This window comes from Rhinopithecus roxellana, chromosome 3 (assembly GCF_007565055.1).
Source record: "Rhinopithecus roxellana isolate Shanxi Qingling chromosome 3, ASM756505v1, whole genome shotgun sequence".
Lineage (NCBI taxonomy): Eukaryota > Metazoa > Chordata > Mammalia > Primates > Cercopithecidae > Rhinopithecus > Rhinopithecus roxellana.
In genome coordinates, this window is record NC_044551.1 from 85,929,369 (window position 1) to 85,951,807 (window position 22,439).

At 39.5% G+C, this 22,439-nt stretch overlaps 1 protein-coding gene across 2 annotated transcripts in view; it reads right to left on the minus strand.

The window, feature by feature from the left end:
* ADAMTS12 (ADAM metallopeptidase with thrombospondin type 1 motif 12) overlaps positions 1 to 22,439 on the minus strand; it is a 391,880-nt gene that overhangs the window by 57,105 nt on the left and 312,336 nt on the right. For both annotated transcript variants that reach the window (XM_030927984.1, XM_030927985.1), the window contains one exon: positions 5,101 to 5,227. In XM_030927984.1, the coding sequence (XP_030783844.1) occupies positions 5,101 to 5,227 (127 nt within the window). The remainder of the gene's footprint in view (positions 1 to 5,100; positions 5,228 to 22,439) is intronic.

A 22,439-nucleotide genomic window follows, 5' to 3' on the forward strand; every position in this document is an offset into this window, starting at 1 on the left:
GTACCATGATCTTGGCCATCCAATCTCCAGAAATGTGAGAAATGTTTCTTTTTAAAAGAAATTTATTTTTTCTTTTTCTTTTTATACAGAAGGGGTCTTGCTTTGTTGCCCAGGCTAGTCTCGAACTCCTGTGCTCAAGTGATCCTTCTGCCTTGGCCTCTCAAAGCTCTGGGATTACAGAGTGAGTCACCATGCCTGGCCAAGAAATAAATTTGTTCTTTATAAATTATCCAGTCTGTGGTATTCTGGTACAGCAACACAAAACGGACTAAAACAGCTTAGTCTTACTCTCACAAGATTAAAGTGAAAACCATCTTCTTTTTTCTTTCTTTTTTTTTTTTTTTTTTTTTTTTTTTTGCTGTAAAGGTCTTCCAGGCCCAGGGCTCAGGAGCCATGGTCCAGTTGTTCTCTGCTGTCCATCTCATTCTTTTGGGTGTTTGCCATAATCCCACCTCTTGTAGGAGATTTCTAATAGAATACTGTTTTTATATTTATGGAGATTTTATGTTTTATCTAAATGTCTGAGAGTGCGTGTGTGTGTGTGTGTGTGTGTGTGTGTGTATGTGTGTGTGCCTATGTTTGAGATCTTTGAAGAGCCTGTAGTTGTTCCAGAATTCTGTAAAAGTTTACTGTACTTTGGATACGAGTCTTCTCTGAGATCAAGTAGAAGGGATGGGTTAGAGACCCTTTGAATCTTTCTTTTATTTTTAAAATAACCCCTCTTTTATCAGTAGCTTCTACCGATTCCCCTATCAGTATGTGCTCCAACAGCGCTGATCGCCAACAAACCAGGACACCTCACTCTTTCTAACCTTCATTACTCAGATAAATGAAAGTCCAAAACTGAATTTGTTAAACCCTTGCTGAGAATAGTAATTTACTTTAAGAAATCAACTTTTATAATTATAATCTTTCTTTGTACGAATCTTTTTCCTAATAGAATTTACATTCCAAAATCCAATTCAACTAAACATTTCACATTCTGACAAAACCATGACTACAGTGCAAGCACTCTTACCTCCTGGTCCTGTGTACACATTGTCTCCATATTCCCATTATATCCCATTCCTCCAGCCTCATTTTCCCTAGCTTTCTTGTCCCCTACACACATCATGCTCAGTCCTTTTTCCCTCTTTCATGGGCTTTTTCCAGTCTCAATGACCTCATTCCTTTCATTTAGATCAGAAGGTCTCAATCAGCAGAGATTTCTGCAGCTTCCCTCCCCAGGGGACATGTGGGAATGTCCAAAGACATTTTTCATCATCACAAATTGGTGGTGACAGGGAAGGGGGGGTGGGTTGCTATTGGCATCTAGTGGATACAGTCCAGGGGTACTGCTACACCTCCTACACTGGCACGAGACAGCTTCCCACAACAAAAAACTATCCAGCTCAAAGCAGCAATAGTGTTGAGGTTGAGAAACCTTGGTTTAAGTCATATGCCATTATTCTGTGGACTGAAACCTACATATAGCTGCCAGAGTTTAACAAAATCACTGTCAGAGGTTTATTGAGTACTTTGGATATGCTAGGCACCACCACAGCTGTGGCCTAGCAGAGTTTTGCTTTTCTGAAAACCAAAGTTCAGAGAGAAGTCAGTAGGGAGAAGGGACACAAATAACCTCTTTCTGGAATCAGATATATTAAATTTTCGAAGAATTTCTTTCTTGACAGCCTCCTCTCTCCTGGAACATGCTCTACAAGGCTTTCATCCTGAAAGCCATTGGCTATGTAATACATTTTTTTATGTTTAATCAAAAGTTTTTATTAAATCTTAAAAAAATCTGTCTCAAATACTCCTTTGGGGAAGAACACAGAATGTTGAAATTGGTTGTAAAAACAAGATATTACTGAAGAAAAAATAAGATTTTTTCTTATTTACTGAAGAAATTTCTTATTTACTAAAGATTTACTGAAGAAATAAATAAGATTAAATCTTGCACGGGAAATTTTTTGGGAAAAGAAATGACAGGTCTCAGTGATGGGTATGAACTTTTCAGAGATCATGGAAATTAGGTGACAGAAGAAGATATTGCAGCTTGAAATTCATATACAAGGAAACTAGTGAACTAAGCTTGCAAAAACAAATAATATTAGTTTATTACTTATTCTTAAAAAAGCAAATCGCCAGGCACGTGGGCTCATGCCTGTAATCCCAGCACTTGCAGAGGCTAAGGCGGGTGGATCACTTGAGGTCAGGAGTTTGAGACCAGTGTGGCCAACATGGTGAAACCCAATCTCTACTAAAAATACAAAAATTAGCCAGATGTGGTGGTGTGCACCTATAATCTCAGCTACTCAGAAGGCTGGGGCAGGAGAATCGCTTGGACCTGGAGGCATGACTTAGTTTTGGAGTCAGCTTTTTCTGTGCATTCATAACATTTTTATTGTGTTTTAATGTGAGCAAAATAGTTTAAATGTAGGGTTCTAGCACTGAAACCTGCTTATCCTGAGATCCTAGGCAGCAGCATGGTGTAGCAGCACATACAGAGGCAGCAGAACAGGCAGATCTGGGTTCAAATCCCAACCCTAAAATTTGTAGCTAAGTGACCGAGGAAAATTTTTGTGAAGGCTTTAGAGTCTTCATTTGTATAATGAGCATAAATGTATCTACAAATTAGGGTTGCTTACAGGTTTAAATGATATGGTTATGTGGAAACAGCTTGAAAAATAGTGGGTTCTTAAAAAGTACTAGTTTTTAATACAGGAACAGAAAACCAAACACTTCATGTTCTCACTCATAAGTGAGAGTTGAACAATGAGAACACATGGACACAGGGATGGGAACATCACACACTGGGGCCTGTAGGGGGTTGGGGGGCAAGGGGAGGGAGAGCATTAGGACAAATACCTAATGCATGCGGGGCTTAAAACCTAGATGCAGCAAACCACCATGGCACATGTACGTCTATGGAACAAACCTGCACGTTCTGCACATGTATCCCAGAACTTAAAGTAAAATGTAAAAAAAGAAGTTCTAGTTTTCTCTGCCGCTGTTTCCCCTAGGGTATGGCATCAAATTTCTCTGAACTTTTATCTCCTCATATACCACCTCAGAGTAATATCCATACCTTGTCTTATGACTATTTCATAAATATCTGTAGAAGCTAAAATGCAATCATAAATAAAAAGGACTTTTGTAAATTGGCCATTGATATGGTTTGGCTGTGTCCCCACCCAAATCTCAGCTTAAATTGTAGCTCCCATAATTCCCACACGTTGTGGGAGGGACCCGGTGGGAGATAATTGAATCGTGGGGGCAGATTGCCCCATACTGTTCTCGTGCTACTGAATGTCTCACAAGATTTGTCGGCTTTATTAGGGCAAACCCCTTTCACTTGGCTCTCGTTCTGTCTTGTCTGTAGCCATGTAAGATATGCTTTTCGCCTCTGCCATGATTGTGAGGCCTCCCCAGCCACTTAGAACTGTGAGTCCATGAAACCTCTTTTTCTTTGCAAATTATCCAGTCTCGGGTATGTCTTTATCAGCAGTGTGAGAATGGACTAATACAACCATTATATCTGAATGTTTCATGGAATTCTACTTAGCTTATCGTATCCTACTTGAGAGTGCATTTTCAGAAATTGAACCTGTAAGTATTATATTATGCCTCATTAACATTCTCAGGAGTCAAAAATCTCACAATTCATGAATTCTGTGCAGTAGTAGGCGATGGACTAGCTCTAAGAAAGGCTCTCTTTCCTGGCTCATTCTTCCCTGAGAAAGTAACATAACTGCAATTTCATATAAAACCTAGTGCTAGCCTTATCTTCCCTTGTCATTTCTAGTTCTTCCTGGCAAAAGAGCCACAGGAAGGAGCTAGAGCAAGGCGAGGCGATGACATATTGCTCTCCTGCTTCAGTAGTGGTGGGGTCCAGCTCCTACCTAGGAAAAGCCACAGAAGAGAAAATAAACCTCTCTCTGAGTTGAGAATACCCTGGCTTCTGGGTCCTGCTAGTTTGGACCACTAAGAGACTGTCATCGGTTTTTTGCAGACAAGAGTCTTGTCTTGACTCTTCTTTCTAACTTAGTTCTTGGATATTTGTTACATTCTAGCTCTTCTTTAGAATCGGCCCTGTCACCTGTTTGATTTATGATACCAGTGAGTCTCCCCCTTGTTTAAATGCCTCATAGTTTGTCTGCGTAGAACTGGGATGAACGCTTGCTGGACTCTGCAACATAAATACATCCCTGTTTAAGGTCGCTAGAGAATGAAGACACTTTTTGGAAATCAACCAATATTCCTTCCTTTCTTCCTCTTTCCTCTCCATCTTTCCCTCCCTCTTTTCTTCTTCTCCTTCTTCCTCCTTTTTCTTTTTCCTTTCTTTTTTCTCTGTCTCTTTTTAAACATAAGCCTGGCATAATAACATCCCAACTACCTTCTAGGATCCCAATCTCTTGAACCAATGTGGTTAGCAATACCCTGAATATTGCTGAATATCTCTATAACAGTGACTATCAACTGAGGATGATTTTACCCTGTAGTGGATATCTGTCAATGTCTGCAGACATTTTCAGTTGTCATAGCCTGGATTCGGAGGGAGGGAGTTCTATCAGCATCTAAGTAAACACAGGCCAGTAATGCTGCTAAGCCTCCTGCAATTCACAAGGCAGCCCCCCACACAAAGAGTCAGCTAGCCCCACGTGTCAGTAATGTTGAGGTTGGGAAAACTTGCTCTCTGAGCCCCCTCTTCTGGGCAGCCTGAAGTACACGTGGGCACTGTGATTAGAAGGTGCCAACCTTTCGTCTGAAGGCTGGAGTTGCACTGGTTATGCCCTTGGAAAATACAACTCTATTAGTGAAACTACTTTTGTGTGATCCACTTAGCATTCTCTTCACCAATGCTTTGGCACTTAGTCTTGCCAAATAATTAAACACAGAACACATCACCTTGTGAAAATACTGCTCTTGGGAGAATTATGTCCTCACAGCTTGCCACAGGCTCCAACAGCATAGCCACAGAAACCTCTAACAGCGTTCTTGTGTTTATCCAAATAACAAAGCCACACATTATTTCTTTATCAGCAAGCATTGGGTCACTCTTGAGTCAGACATCACTGTAGGCAGACACACAGAGCTCCAGCTGTTAGCGATGGTTACCTGGGTGGACAAGCCTTTTCATAGCACTTCTTCTGTCTCCCATTGGGCTGTGTTTCTGGGTCACAGAATGTAGCTTTCACCATCCCACGGCCCTTCTTTATGCAATGGGCAGTCTGGCGGCGGATACCTGGGGGTCGGACAGAAAGAGTCACATGTACTGAATCCTGAGCCCATACGCTCATGGTCAGGTGAGGTGCCTGACCATGTCAACGATCATGCTGATGGCTGATGGGAAAGTTGTTCAAAAGTTACTTGGTTTTTAAAGAAGGGATGAAGAATGGGGACCTCTTGTGATTCACCCTCATGCTGCAATTGGCAAGGGGAGGAGGAGAGCTTGCCTAGGAAAGACTGCAGGTCATAGAGGTAGGAGGTAGTCTGTTTCACAGATTACATTCCAGCCATGGAGACGACACTAACACACACATGCCAGATGGAAAACAAATGAGATTTAAATAATGAAAATAGGCTGGGTGCAGCGGCTCACACCTGTAATCCCAGCGCTTTGGGAGGCAGAGGCAGGTGGATCACTTGAGGTCAGGAGTTCGAGACCAGCCTGGCCAACATGGTGAAATCCTGTCTCAACTAAAAATACAAAAATTAGCCAAGCATGGTGGTGGGCTCCTGTCATCTCAGCTACTCGGGAGGCTGAGGCAAGAGAATCGATTGAACCCAGGAGGCGAATGGTGCAGTGAGCTGAGATCGTGCCACTGCACTCCAGCTTGGGCGACAGAGCGAGACTTCATCTCCAAAATACTCCTGCTACTAATAATGAAAGTAGATGTCATGAACAGGTGTTATGAGGCAATTGCTACATTATTAGCTTAATTAAAGGATAGAAGAGACAGGTATCTTTATATTAGTTGAGGTCGGCAAACTCTTAGAGACTGAAGTACAATTTAAAATAATGTGAAGTTTGAGATGTTATGTTTTTTAAAATACAGGGATTTGATAGCAAGGATTGATAATCCTGCTGCCTTCAGAGACCAGATAGTTAGTGCAAGTAAGGGACTCACACAGAGTCTATAGGCAAATGACGCCTTGTCCCAGGCATTGTTCTAAACTATGTGTATTTATATCATTAATATATTACCTGTTATCTATTATGATGTATAATAACCCAAACCTCTCAACAACCCAATGAGTTCAGCACCATCATTATCATTATCTGACAGGTGAAGAAACTGAGGTACAGTGAAGTCACAAAGGTTGAGAAAGGGAAAGGACCACTGACTTTGATAACTAGGACATCATTACCAAGGGAATGTAGAGGAATGGCCAGACTGTCATGAACTGAAGTGAAGGGGCAGTGAAGAAGTAACTCAGCATCTCCCTTGTACAGGCTAGTGCTTCAATGTGACATGTGAAATACTGGGTGAGAATACTAAAGACTAAGACCCCTGAAAGGCAGAGCAGTCTGTACAAAGGCTGGCACCCTGAGCTCTCGGGATGTCTAGACCTTGTGTGGGCTCATTGGTGTACAGAACTCCAGAACTGGAAAGGCCCTGAGCAATCCAGTGAGCTGATCACCTCCTCACTTTACAGCCGAGGACACTGAGGGGCTTTCCCACAGTCACACAGCTGGCAGGACTGACCTGGAACCTGCTGTCCTACCACCCACCACCTCGCACTGCCTCAGCATGGACTCGCTTAGGCCAAATCCCCCTGATGCCAGATGGCATCTTGTCACTTAAAAAAGTGTCAGAGGGGCTTGCAAAACAGTAAGTAAATCCTTTAAAAAAGATTTTTTTTTTTGAGAAAATTGTGTTTTCAATAGAAAAGTAAACCTTCAATCACTCAGGCTTTCTCAACTAACAGATGTCAGTGGAATAGAGAGTTGGATCATTGACATCAGAGAAGCTGACATGCATCTGCCATTGGAGAGTGGGGAAAAAAAGTTTAGCTGCTTAGAAGTTTCATTCAAGCTTGGGTGGTTTGGCAAATTCTTGACGTCAGAACATGAAAAGGACTATCAGATGACTGTAACAGGTTGGAAACATTCCCAAAAGGCTTGTATCTGTGCATGAATAGCAAAGATAAGTGTGCTTAGTGTTCCTGTCTCCAGAATGGCACAAAACCTTACATAAAATCCCCTTCGGAAAGTTCATAACATTGCATGGGTCAATCCACTGCACCAGCTGGGAGATGAACGGAGAGGCCAGGCAGATGTCATCAAGGGCAAAAGGAAAAGGGATAAGTATGTATCAGAGTTTCTCCACTGACATTAATGGTCCTGGTGACCATTACTCTTCTGTCGGCAACTGCATTCTTATATACGACAGCCCTTGTATGTGCCAGGTACCAAGCTAAGCCCAATCTTCCAATGAGGGCCCCAACACAGTAGGTCGACTTCCCTGACGTTATAGGATAGCAATCCCTGGCCAAGTGCTTCTTTCTCATCTGATGCTTGTGTGTTCATTCGGTAAAATTTGATTTATCGATTCATTTCTTATCTATTTCTGGTTAAATAATAAAAAAAAAGAAAGTAAATAGAATCCAAGGGTCCTGAGTTCTAGTCCCTACTTTCCCTTCTACACAACACTGGGTTTAGTCTGTGGGAAAATGAGAACAGTGATATTCATGCTGTTGGAGGGCAGGAAGCTCAGCTGTTTATCCTGGAAGCATCTCTTACATTTTAAAAGCGATGCTCCATAAAGGGAAGACAAAGTTTAATCATTGGAAACCTTGGATAATGAAAAGATCTGGTTAATATAATTTTATGGTTAACCTAGAAAATGGTTTGTTGCAATGATTGTCAGAATGTTTCAAAATGATACTAGTTCACATTGCCTTCGTGAGTGTGCATATGGCAGCTCATATTTTCCAAAGGTGGCTGCAACAATATTCTCCCGTTCAGCATTCTCTTCTACAACATGACCTTGTCATCCCTCGCTGAGACACTGAATCTAATTCTTCTGGCCTTGAACTAAATGCAGCAGTGATGCCGTGTGACTTCAGAGGCCAGATTAGAAAAGGCCAAGCAACTTCATCGGCTGCATCTGTGTCTCACTCTCGGGACACTCCAGCTACCAGAGTGGGGAAACTCAGTGCCCTTGGAATGGCCACATGTAGGTCGACAGTCAGTCCCAGATGAACCTAGCCCTTGGATCAACCGGCTTAGGTGCCAGTCACATGAATAAAAGAGCATTCACATGGTTCAAGCCCCCAGGCATTTCAGTCTTCCTAGCCAAGGTGCCAAACATAGTGGAACAGAGGCACAGCATACCCAGTGTGTCCTGTCTCAATTTCTGACCCACAGGATCTGTGGCATAATAAAGCGGTGGGTGTTTTACTACACTAATTTAAGGGTGGTTTGTTGTATACCAGGAGTAATGGAAAGAACACTCAATAAGTGTGAGCTTTCTTCTTTCCTCCAGTCAGGACCCAGAGCTGCAATTGAGCTTGGCTTGCTATAGTCCAACCATGATTGATTATATTGATTTTTCATGTTCTCGTCTCTTGTGCTACAGTTCTTCTGTTTTCCCTCCAGATCCACTGTGCCCACTTCGCTTCCCTGCTCTCAACCTCAAGAAGCTCATCCTGTGAATTGCTGTGGCTTCCCATGAGATTTGGGAAATGAAGGCACTACCTCTTTGTTTAACTGCTCCTTCCCCTTAGTTCTTTAGGCCTAGGGGTGGTAGCCTGATTCCCCTGACCCTCCACTGTTAATGGGCAGGGGCAATAAATTACCTTTCCTAATTTCCCTAAACCCTACCCATGTCTTTGAAAGTAGGCAAGGTTGTCAGCTTGACTGTGCTAGCTGTTTCCTGCTGGGTCCCTAACTGGTGATATCTCCTTTGTAGTAAAAATCCCAAACTATTCCTCTTCAGTGACACACTTGTTAACTCTGAAAATCAATTACTGAAATAACAAAATCTTTCTTTGACATAGGATATTGTAATATCTCTTGTGGAGGGGGTTCGAATCAGTCACCCTTTTAAGAGCAGTTATCATTATTGACACTGCAAATGCAGGAAACACAATACGTTCAGCTAAGTCTATGTGACTTTGATCTTTCCCTGGAAATTAAAGAAAGATAAATGATATTGGCTTTTTATTTGGCTTGCTATTTTTCCCTTTCTCTTCTATACTAAATATAGTCCCAAAAGAAATTCCAGCTAATTAAGGATGCCAATAAATCAATGTGTTGCCACAGCACTAAGTTAACTGTTTATCTAGAAGCACTTACCTCAAAAGACACAAAGTAAAAATCAGTCGCATTCCAAAATATATGAGAACTAAATTCAAAATGTTATTTCCAGACCATTCTGAATGCCTTTCCCCATGTAGCAACCAGAACATTGCCATGCAGCAGTAAATACGTAGTAAATCTCATTGGATACTAGCAGTGAAAGGTCAACTAAGTGCCTTTGAAAGAACTGTCTTCCTGTACTTTAAACAGGAGTACTCATCTTGAATGAAAATTATGCCTCAATATAAGGAACAAGCAATGTTCCTTATGTCTAAAAGAAAATGACATAGCACATCATATTCTCAATTCAATATCGAGATTGTAAAATCGAGGGAATTTGTTATGGTTAATTTAATTTGATTCAAAAATTCAGTTTAGACAACTGAAAGACTTAGATAAAACAACTGAAGACATAGCTCATTGTAATGACTTATGGCAAAAATTATAGTATTTCCTATTATGTATAAACTTAAGATTAGATACTTAAGACAGTGAACATTTAATTGCAGCATGTGAAAGTTTCAAGGCATTGTGTACGCAGTCTTTAAAATACTGCTAAGGTCTCCTTTTTAAAATAACCATTTAAGTGAGAATGATACCAGTACAAGTTCAATTGCACATTAGCACATAAATTATAACCCTCCCCAAATTAGACACAACATTGATTTTAATAACAAAAAATGATAACAATCCTGTGACTCAATAGAGAGCTTGTCACTTACAGTTCTCCTAAACAAGTAACAAACATTAACTTCACAGGAAGAAGAGAAGTATAGGAATGGTATATCTAACTCTCTTGTCAATGAGTCCATTCTTAGCCAACTTTCAATTTTGGTTCCCACTAAATATTTACCTTTTTTCTTTCTGGATCTCTTGGTTTCTTCACTTGTTTTCATGCTCTGTGAATTCGGATCCATCCTTCATAATGAAGGCTTTGTCAAAGACAGCTTGGGTCTCATGACTATAGAAGGTCAAACACATTGAAGTGCGTGTGTGTTTGTGTGTGTGTGTATGTGTGTGTGATCAAAAACAATCACAACATCAACAGCACCATCAAAACTGGAACTGGTTTTGAATTCTGCTTTTAACGTTTACTTACTGAGTGATCATGGACAATCCTACTAACCTTCTCAAGCCTCAATTTCCTTGTCCTCATCTTCATGATGGCAAAAGATTATAGTGTAGGGTTGTTGTGAGGACAAAATGATGTATGTATGCATCCTCATATGCCCACGACGTACCCTAAGTCCTGGTACTATGCTGAATGGACACAGAGGGACCCTGAGAAAAGTTTTGGAACCTGAATCCAAAGCCTCTAGGTAACCCACTCATCCAATCATGAATATTAACTCCCTCTAAAATTCTGCTTCCTGCACCTTTTAAGATCAGGGTTGGCTTCACACACTGAGACTAGGGAATAAAGCAAACTCAACTCAGCCAATTCACTAAAGCCCTAGTTTTCATACTCCTGTGATGTAAACTCCTTCCTACAAGCAACTAGACCCTTGTTACACAATTCATTTTTATTTGCTAGCTCAAAAGAACATTGACATTGACTTCAATAACTACAAATATTGAATGTATATTAGATAATAAGATCTTATTTTACTATCATCATTTGTTGAAACCCATACCTCTCACATCAGTAAAACTCCAAGCCACTACATTTTCTCTCCCTGAAATGCCAATGAACTGTTACGTAAGTTCATAAGTTAACTGTCATGGTTATGAGTAACATAAGAATTTATATAAGAAATGCTTAAATAAGGTGCTTAAAGAACGTTTAACAGTCTTAGGTAGAAAAATTCTGCCCTATGAAGGAGATATTTTAAAAATTCACCACAATTGAGAAGTATTCCTGCCTGATTAGGACTCCCCTTCTGTCTCCAAGTCAGGGACCTCATTCACTTAAAGAAAATCAAAGGCCTGCAATGTCTCACAGCTCTCATGGGTTAACAAGAAAAGCAGAGAGCCAGCATTCCACAGAGCACACTGAGCAAGGCAAAGCTTCACAGAAACCAACTGAGAAATTCCAGGCAACCACATTATTAGAGAACAAAACTAGGGGCTTGAAATAAGGGCAGGATGAATCTCTGCTGGCTGCACAGGGTAAAAATGGAACTAGGAAGACTAAATAACAGACCATTCGATTAGCCACTCTGATTAAGGATTCTCATTTCTTCATTAGTGAACTATGACAGAAAGGTTATCAGACCTCCACTGTATATTACTAGTAGTTTATTTTATATATTTATGCATTTAGTAAACTATATAATCCTCATTCCAGAGCATCCATCTCTCAATTCCAATAATTTAATTCCATTAAAATCATCTGAATTCATCCTCCTATTATCTTTATGAAGTCCTACATTATGACAGATCAATATCTGAACTCGGTGGATCCTACCTGACCATTATGGTGGACAAATCAGATGGATTAGCACCAAGATGAGTGCACTTTGAAAATGTTAAAGAAGTACCTGACTCTGAATTTCCAAAGAAGTGTATTCTGCTTTCTAAATATCAGTATATGGTCACAAATCAGGGTCATAGTGGAATAGGTGCTTCTATTTATGAATCTTGTGCTTTATCAAGGATATGTGGACAGTATCTCAAGCATGGTTACACTGAGCTTTAGTAGGAATACTATTGGATAAATCCTGTAGGAACTAATTTCAGTTAACAGAAGTATCTGCTCCACACTAATTTATTTCCAATGAATGTGATCTAGTTTATAACTCAGTTTAGAACAGTCAAACAATCTCCAGGAACTTTGCAGGCATGGTCTTTGCAGGCATGGTCTTTGCAGTTTTCAATATTTGCTTTTCCCTACCAGCACATGACATTTTTTGAACAAAGGGACGATGACTAAACTCCAGAGAGAATTTACCCAGGAGATAAAGGAAACGGAGAAGTCCAGGGTAGGGCAGGAGAAAGTGTTCCCTCTTTTGTGTAGGCCACTGTTGTACCTACAGGCCCCAAAAGGCAGAAACAAGATCACTGAGCACAAAAATGGCAAAGGTCACATTCAGAAGTGAGGAGCTATTTTCCAGAAGTAGGGTCATTCCAGGACACAGAAAATTTTGGTTAGTCTCTATTATAACTGACAGAACTCTGCAGTACTAGGTCTGCAATGAGGGAAAAAGGTGGCTTTTGCATTTCTCTAAAAGTGATCCTGAGCTTTTGCCCAAATATTTTCTTATAAGGAGTCCTGAAGCTTCCTGTGGAGATGCATATCTGTGTCAAGCCATTTCTGCAGATGTTTCTTCACAGATAATCTATTGGCTGAACTGTCATTGGTGATCTTTTGATGGGTGACTCAGATAAATGACTTTCATTAAGCCTTCTGTAATGCATGGTAATTCTCTTCCAAGTTTCCTGAGGAGTAGTCAGTCCTAAATTCCCCTAAAGTCAGAGTGTCACTCCCCATGGTAAGGCAGAAGTAAAAGCAAATGTGGCTGAGGGGAGAGAAGAACATATACTGGCTTGGAGACAAGAATGTCACTGGTGTTCTCTGAGAGTGCCCTTTACCTCTGAGTAGTAAACTGTAGAAAACAGGCTGGCTTTCATACCAGTGAGCTCAGTTTAGACTATTGTCTTGCCAGTTTTTCACATAGATCTCTGATCAAGAACAAAGGTAATAAAATATTTTAAAAATTCAAAATAAGAAAACAACATCTTAGTGAATTTATGCTTAAATACTTCTTTGTTCCAAATGTGTAACAGTAATATATAACATGTAAACATGTAAACAAAATTAGATTATAAAATACAAAAAATAAGGCACCACACTCAAAAGCAGTCAAACAGCCCTGCAAAATACTGAGCAGAACTTAAGTGAAGTGCTTAACTTAAGCAGAGCTCTGTCAGGCTCCTGGCCTTGTTAGTGTCTTACTACCTTCCTAGGCCTGGAACTCATCAAGAGTGAATGCAGTTATTACAAGTATGAATTTATATCATATTAAGTAAACTCTATCCAAGGAATGCCAGTACAGCTCGGTAACAGAAAATCTATTCATAGAGTAACCAAATTAGCATATTAATAGATATAAAACATGATCATCTCAGTAGATACAGAAAAATATCAGGTTGAACACTCATTTATAATGAAAGATGTCATAAACTAGGAATAGAAGAAAATTTATTTTCCCTGATAAAAATCTGAAGGAGCAGGAATGAAGTGGGCAGATCACCTGAGGTCAGGAGTGTGAGACCAGCCTGGCCAACATGGCGAAACCCCGTATCTACTGAAATTACAAAATTAACTGGGTGTGGTGGTACATGCCTGTAATCCCAGCTACTCGGCAGGCTGAGGCAGGAGAATCACTTGAACCTGGGAGGCGGAGTTTGCAGTGAGCCAAAATTATGCCACTGCACTCTAGCTTGGGCAAAAAGACCAAAACTCCATCTCAAAATAAGAAAAAAAAAAGAAAAGGAAGAACCACCACCGCCGCACCCCCAACTACTTAGCACAATCACTCTTGGAGAGTTTTAGGCCTGGGAAGTTAGCAAGACAAGAATTCAATTTTTAATCAAGAGCTCAGCCGACCTACCTGCTGGCTCCATCACTTTATCCAGTATATTGTCAATGTCACCATGAGACAGCAGTTCTAAACAATCATGACAAATCCTGGTCCTGAAATGAGGTCCTGCAGTGTGGTCAGGTAAAACTGCAAAAATGTTAGAAAGGGTGGGGTGCATACAGAGAGAAGATGGGAGAAAAGAGGCAGGAGAGAGAAAAAAGAAAAATGTACTAAAAGGAAATGACACTCTAATCAAGCCTGTAAATTATAATTCCAAAATACATTTAGAGAAATCTAATGCTAAGACAAGCTACAAAGTAATTAGAATAGGAATCCACACTGGGTGAAATAAATTTGATAGGGCACTCTGATAAGCCTTAAAATAAGCATGTTACTGCCTCTGGGCATTTTAATTAGACATATATAAAAATAAACTCTTCTTCAGACCTGTTTCTTGTTACACGCTCTTTGTCGCAGTGAATGATACCACCATTTGGTTACTTACCCAACGGAGCACACAGGGTGTTACCTTTCAATCTTCCCTATGCTCAAATCACTCTCCACTAATAGGTAAATGGAATCAACCACTGAGCCCAGTCTAGCCTATTTCCTAAATAGCTCCACATTTGTACAATTTTTCCATCTTTGTCACTTTAATTTCAGTTCTAGCCACTGTATTATTTCCCTTGACTGCTGCAAAAACTTTGGATCTCTTCTCCTTACCTCTTGTACTTTTCTCCAACACAGAAATAAAATGTTGAGGATGTTCCAATAAATTTTAAAAAGATATAATTTCTATTAGTCGAGCATAATAAATTGTAAAAATGGAAGAAACAAGAATAGATAAATATAAAAATGACAACTAGAAAACTTGGGGAAAATATATAGTCATTGAAATAAAAAATGCTGTGTTGAGGGTAAATTCTAGACAGGACACAGTTGAAGAGTGAGTGAGTGATGTTGAATAAAGTTCTGAGGAACTCAGAATTCAGTTCGAAAGGAAAAAATATTTGGAATATATAAAAAGCATTTAAGATGTGTACAGGGTAGATTGAGAAGTTTTAGCATTCATATAATAGGAGTCACAGAACAGAGAATAAAGAGGATAATCAATGAGTAATATTTAAATAGATAATTACTAAGAATTTTCTGGCACTTCTTTTTAACAATTACATTTTACATATATTCATTCATTTAATTCTCATACCAACCATACAAAATTTCTCACATTTATAGATGAAGAAATTGAAGCACAAAGAAGTTACACAAGGTCATACAGTTGATAGCTGGTTAAGCTGGGATTTAAATCTGAACAGTCTGGTTCCAGAGGCCACAATCTTCTTTTTCTTTGAGACAGAGTCTCACTCTGTTGCCCAGCCTGGAGTGCAGAGGTGCAATCTCAACTCACTGCAACCTTTGCCTCCCTGGTTCAAGTGAATCTCCTGCCTCAGCCTCCCAAGTAGCTGGGACTACAGGCGCGTGTCACCATGCCCGGCTGATCTTTGTGTTTTTTGTAGAGATGGGGTTACATCATGTTGACCAGGCTGGTCTCAAACTCCTGACCTCAGGTGATCTGCCTGCCTTGTCCTCCCAAACTGCTGGGATTACAGGCGTGAGCCACGGCGCCCATCCCAGAGGCTACAATCTTAATGAACTACCATGATATACTAATAGGACTATTTATTACTTAAGAATGAGAAAGAGAGTCATGGGACCAGGGAAGATTTTATACAATTGCAGGAGACACTTGCCTGAATGCATCTCTATCTTAAAGGAAAATAGTAGTCAGTCAACAGGAAGAAAGAATAATATAAATGAATGAGAAAATGAGGAGTACCTATTGACCCATATGGTCAAGGAGAAGTGTGAAGAAACTATAAGGATGAGTTGCCTTCATGCACAGACCACTGTGTGCCCACTCTAGCCACTTGATCTGCAGACAGCTTACCTTTGAATGCATTCCTGAGTCCTATGTGAGGACAGAAGCATGAAGAAAAATCTCCCCCACCTAACTAAAGTAGGACTGACTAGAACCAGTGGAGAAATTTCTTTGGAAGCAAGAACGGCAATGGACAAAACCCACTGTTATTCTTATTTTATATAAAGTTGCAGAGAAAAAAGAAGAAAAGTAACCCAACTCATTTATGAGCCTTCTATAACTTTGACACCCAAGTGAACAAGGAGAGTGTTGGAAGGGAATATTAAAGATAGATCTCATTCATGAATGCAGATACAAAAGTCCTAAGTGAAATATTAGCAAACAGAACTCAACAGTGTATATAATACATGTATGAATTTATACCACATTAAGTAAGCTTTATCAAAGGAATGCCAGTACAGTTCAATAACAGAAAATCTATTCATGAAATAACCAATTCTTTTAGCATATTAACAGAGAAAAACTATATGATCATCTCAGTAGATGGAAAAAAAAATTAAACAGATTCAACACTCATTTATAATAAGGTAATAAGCCAGGAATAGAAGAAAATGTTTTTTGCTGATAAGGATCATCTGAAGCATTCTTATCAAAGTCAGGAGAAAGGCATACATGTCTCTTATTGTCTATTATGATCTATTCCATTCAGCACTCTGCTAGAGGTCCAGTGCAATGTAATGCAATGACTTCAAAAAACAAAAAGTAAAACATCTGGAAGGGAGACAAAAATCTTCTTATTACTGAAACAAAAATTCAAAAAGTTCTACAGACAAACTGAGAACTAATAATAGAGTTTAGAAAGGTTGCTGGATACAAAATTAAAACGCAAAAATGAAGAGCATTCCTAAGTATCTCTAAGGAGAAAATAATTCTTAAAGAATCCCGAGGACTTGAATAGAGAGATCTATTGTATTCATACCTTGGCTAGTCAGGCTCTTTTTTGGTTTCATATGAATTTTAAAATAATGTTTTTCTAGTTCTGTGAAGAATCTAAATGGTAGTTTAATAGGACTAGCATTGAATCTGTAAATTGCTTTGGGCAGTATGACCATTTTAATGATATTGATGCTTCCTTTCCATGAGCATGGAATGTTTTTCCTTTTTTGTGTGTGTGTTATCTCTGATTTCTTTGAGCAGTGTTTTGTGGTTCTTTTTGAAGAGATCTTTCACCTCCCTAGTTAGCTGTATGTATTCAGACCCAGGAAAACTCAGTTTTAAAGGTATCAATCCTCACATAAGAAACATACAAACTGATTACTATTCCAATAAGGATTTTCTTGGAGTTTTACAAATTGATCCTAAAATTTAATAAATAAGCAAAGGCCAGGAATAGACAAGAAGATTTTTAAAGAGAAAGAACTAGATAAGGAATTTTAATACTAACACATACATAAAGCTGCAAAAATTAGAGAACTAGATCATTGCAACAGAATAGGAGACGGGAAAGAGACCCACACCTATAAGCAAATTGGATAAATGCCAGTGAAAGAGCTTCCAGATGGCTGAACACATGGAAGTTCTGGGAGGGTGGAGCACCCAGAGGGTGCATGGAAGCTCTGTGACCTTTTCACACGCCTTGCCCTGTACATCTCTTCATCTGTTTCCTTTGTAACATTCTTTATAAGAAACCAGTAAGTAGCACTGTGCCACACCTGGGAAGGAGGAAGGACACACAAAAAGAATCAAGCATGGAACCTGTCATCCAGGAGTTTACAGTCTGACAAAGGAGATAAGATGTGCACACAAATATTATAATTAAAATTACAAGTCGGCAAATAATCAGAGGCAGATGAAGATGTAGTTTGATCATTTTAACAAGAGAATTTTGTTAAAAACCAAGCTAATAAGATTTTAATGACTACAATTCCTAAAAAGTTGGGTCTTTTTACAGCTATGCTTACAAAACTGGATGGAAAAAGGAAAACAAAAGAGAATCATCACTTATCACGCTTAGAGTTCTCACAGATAGGACACAGCGAGTTTGTTATTTGAGATGCAATTCCTTTGACTCTCTGACAGTGGCAAAGCATCACACAGCTGCCCCAGAGAAGCCACAATGAACTCCGTCTTTTCACATGCAGCTGCAGGAACAAGAGGAAAGAAAACCAGTTCCACCCAGAGGTACAGACAAAGAAAAGAACCCTCCCAAGGAGGCCGCATGGTAAGTGACCATGGAGAGCATCACTCTGTTGGAAAGGCAGGCAAGTTATTAACTTAGTCCTGGCCTTCCTATTTAATGCAAGGCAGTGGTAATGTTTAACAAACCCTGGCTGTAGTGACAAGCCTGGGATCTGATGGAGGAAATCCAATTGAAAAGCAGCCAAGAGAAACAACAAGCTAGAAACAGACGTTCCAGCTACTAGGATGCGTACACATTTAACCTGAATTACATGTAGGTGGGGTGGGATGAGAGGATGAGAGCATTCATTCTAAGTGCTCTCTAGAGATTTCACCTCCTCCCCCATGTAGATATTGTCAAGTGCAGTTATAGCCATCCACTTCAGTTTTGTCAAATTCTCAGTAATTTCTTTAAAATAAGATATTAAAATAATAACAGCTTTAAAAGTGCCAACAAGGAGGGGTTGTCATATTAAATAAATGTGGTTGGAATAATTGATTATTCCTAAGGAAACTGGATTCCTACTTTATACCTCACACAAAAATAAATTTAGGTGGGTTAGACTCCCTATGTGAAATTCAAAATTCTAAAACTTTTAGAAGAAAATAAAGGATCATATCTACATATAGGATAGAAAAGTATTTTTAGTTAAGACATCAAAAGCACAAACATTAAAGGGAACGCAGACAAAATTCATTATATTAAAAATTTAACTTTTTTTTTTTGAGACAGGTTCTCACTCTGTTGCCCAGGCTGGAGTGCAGTGGCAGGATCACGGCTCACTGCAGCCTCAACCTCCTGGGCTCAAGTAATCCTCATGCCTCAGCCCCCAGAGTAGTTGGGACTACAGGGATGCACCACCACCACTACTGGCTAAGTTTTGTGTTTTTTGTAGAGATAGAGTTTCACCATGTTGTCCAGGTTGATCTCGAAATCCTGGGCACAAGTGATTTCCTGCCTCACAAGTGTAATATTTCTACTTAATATGAGTTCTGCTCGGTGTAAATAAGTCAACGCAAACAAAGTTTAAAAGATAAGGCAAAGACTAGAACAGAGACTTGCAACATTTTTGGTTCATATTGTCCTTCGTGTTTCAGTCATTTTTCATGTGGCCTCTATGCAAAATAAGACATTTAACAGTTCCATTCATTAAATAATTCAGTCCTAACTTAATAAAGATTTATGGTCCAACAACTTAGTAGCCATCTGAAAGAATAATACATATAAACTGAGAAACAGGCAGGGCATGGTGGCTCACGCCTGTAATCCCAGCACTTTGGGAGGCCGAAGTGGGCGGATCACCTGAGGTCAGGAGTTCGAGACCCGCCTGACCAACATGGAGAAACCCTGTCTCTACTAAAAATACAAAATTAGCCAGGTGTGGTGGCGCATGCCTGTAATCCTGGCTACTCGGGAGGCTGAGGCAAGAGAGAATCACTTGAGCCCAGGAGGTGGAGGTTGCGGTGAGCCAAGATCTAGCCATCGCACTCCAGCCTGGGCAACAAGAATGAAACTCCATCTCAAATAAACAAAAAAAAAAAAAAAAAAAAAAAAGAAAGAAAGAAAAAATAGTATTTTTGTTTCATTTTAAACTAACTTACGCTGATGAGATGTGTGCATCTATTGGATATTGTACAATTTTTCAAATCTTGGAATGAGACTAGATGCCATATTTCTAGTTTCACATTGATTTTCAGGTGGTACTTGATTTTTTAATCAAAGTAACCACTGAAAAACCAGTTTCACAAACATAGAATGTCATTGAAAAGAATGTAGTGTGACCTAACCTTGAACTACCTCGAGCTAATAGCAGACACATGATGTCCAAGAAATGTTAACTCTTGCTGTGTTTCCCTTTAACATTTCATTGTTTCCCTGGAAAATTTAAAATATTCCATGGCACCCTATGAGTTCACAGATTTACCCCTACAATATGCACAGACTGTATGACCTAGGAATTTTACTTTTAGGTATACATATTAAAGAAGCCCAAATATTGAGGTAATAAGGGAATAATCATAAGGTATTCATTACAGAATTGCAGAAATATTTATAGCTGCAAAATAGTAGAATGTATAAATAAGTCATGATATATTCATGCAATAGAACAGTACACAACCCTTAAAATAAATGTATGAGAGATTGGGCACAGTGGCTCATCCCTGTAATTTCAGCACTTTGGGAGGCCAAGGCAGGTGGATCACTTGAGGTCAGGAGTTTGAGACCAGCCTGGCCAACATGGTGAAACCCCGTCTCTACTAAAAACACAAAAATTAGCTGGATGTGACGGTGCATGCCTGTAATCTCAGTTACTCGGGAGGCTGAGGCAAGAGATCGCTTGAACCCAGAGGCAGAAGTTTCAATGAGCCAAGATTGTGCCATTCCACTCCAGCCTGGGCGACAGAAAAAAAAAAGTACTAGAGCTACTTTAATCAATGTGAATTTACCTCAAAAGCATAATGTTGAGGGGAAAAAAAGACAAAGCATGGTATAGTGCATATGATACTATTTGCAGAAAACTTAAATGCCTGAGAAACAATCCTATATAATGTGTACAGCTATACATATGTATAGTAAAAGTATTTAATCGTATACATAGAATAATAAACACTAGTTTCATGACCCTAGTTAACTTTGGGGAAAAAGTGAAGGAAGTGGAGGTGGAATGCGCTTCTTGATTGTAGTTGTGGGATTTTTTTTTTTTTTTTTGTCTTTAATAGTAAAGATTGAAACAAACAACAGGCCGGGCGCGGTGGCTCAAGCCTGTAATCCCAGCACTTTGGGAGGCCGAGGCAGGCGGATCACAAGGTCAGGAGATCGAGACCATCCTGGCTAACACGGTGAAACCCCGTCTCTACTAAAAAGTACAAAAAACTAGCTGGGCGAGGTGGCGGCGCCTGTAGTCCCAGCTACTTGGGAGGCTGAGGCAGGAGAATGGCGTGAACCCAGGAGGCGGAGCTTGCAGTGAGCTGAGATCCAGCCACTGCACTCCAGCTTGGGCAACAGAGCGAGACTCCATCTCCAAAGAAAAAAAAAAAAAAAAAAAGAAACTAACAACAAAATGGTAAGAGCAATAAAGCTGAGTGCTTAGTGCAAAAGAATTTGTTACTATATTCTCTATTTTGCTAGTATGTTTGAAATGTTTCTCAGTAAAACTAAAATAACACAATAATTAAAAAAATAAAATGATTGCTACCGCCTAGTTGTAACCCATTTAGTATGGAAATCAGTTTGGTAATAAGTTAATATTATCTGGTAATTTGGTGTAAGTCAATTATCAGAATATTTATATTCTTTGAACCTAGAAATTTCACATAGAAATTAAAACTCACGAGACCATTTTTTTTCACAGGTCCCCAAATGCTCATCAGAAGAACAGCAATAAGGAATTGGTTAAGGAAATTTTGCTTTATCTTTTCAGCAAATTAAATGCATCTTTAAAATTGATAGCTATGAAGATTGTATAACACCTGAAAAAGTATCCCTATTGTGATCAGCAAAAATACATGTGTGTAATGTACACAGATGCATCTGTATGCATACAACTTATACATCTATGATTAGAAAAAAATGCATTGAAAGAAAGAAAAGTAGCAAAAGTGCATGTGTTAGGGTGGTGATAATTTTTCATGTTTCAGTAATGTGTTTAACTTACTTTTAAAGTTAAGCTTAAAGTTTTAGCTTAGATGAAATAAAAATCCACCACTGAATGATTCAGTGTTTCAGGCAACATTCCAATGTTATATTTAGCAATGTGTGTCCTGTGTGAATAACAGCATTTCATCCTCTATGTTTGAGAGTATTACAGTAGATAGGCTCTCTTTCTTCTTTGCCAGAGTAAGATTCGCCCTTACTCAAACAAACAGTGAGGCTGAAGTCCAGGTGAGCATGTGAGCATTGTGATCTTTCCCATTAAGGCTTAGTAATCAGAGTGACATTTACCTAGGTAGGTGGAGGTGCTGCTGAAGGCTTAGGCTGTGACAAAACCAAATGTCTGATTCACATCTGGTAAGAGTGTCCAATTTCCTAGCTGACTTCAGATGTCTTTTTATGATCACTGCACACATCAGCCACTTATCTCTTGATTCCTGATGTTCTGAAGTACTGTCTGTGTGATGCAAAGGGTCCATTCTATCTTGAAATAGAAGAGGGTGGAGGATGTTCTCTTGTTTCTTTCGGGAGTCCCTGCCATCAGCACTGGCTGTTTCATTCCATGGTGTCCTGGGACAAATGACTTAGAGCTTAAACTTGTACTTCATAGAAAGATGAGGACAAAGGGGATGACAAATCGACAAAGTATTTATATCTAAAGTCACAATGACTTCATTTTCCTCCCATTGCTCCTCAGGGGAAGATTTTTTCACCGACTTATTTTCTGCTTTAATTGTCTTTGCCTAACTCTAAGCCCAGCCCCCAACCCTGGGCAGTGGTGGGCAGTACGTTTGGAAATGCTAGAGGCAGCAGTAGGAATGGCAGGACTGATTTTCCTATCAACACCGCTCATGGCTGCTGCCACTGACTGCACCTTTGACCTTGATAGATTTCCAGAGGGTTAGTTAGCATTGTCAA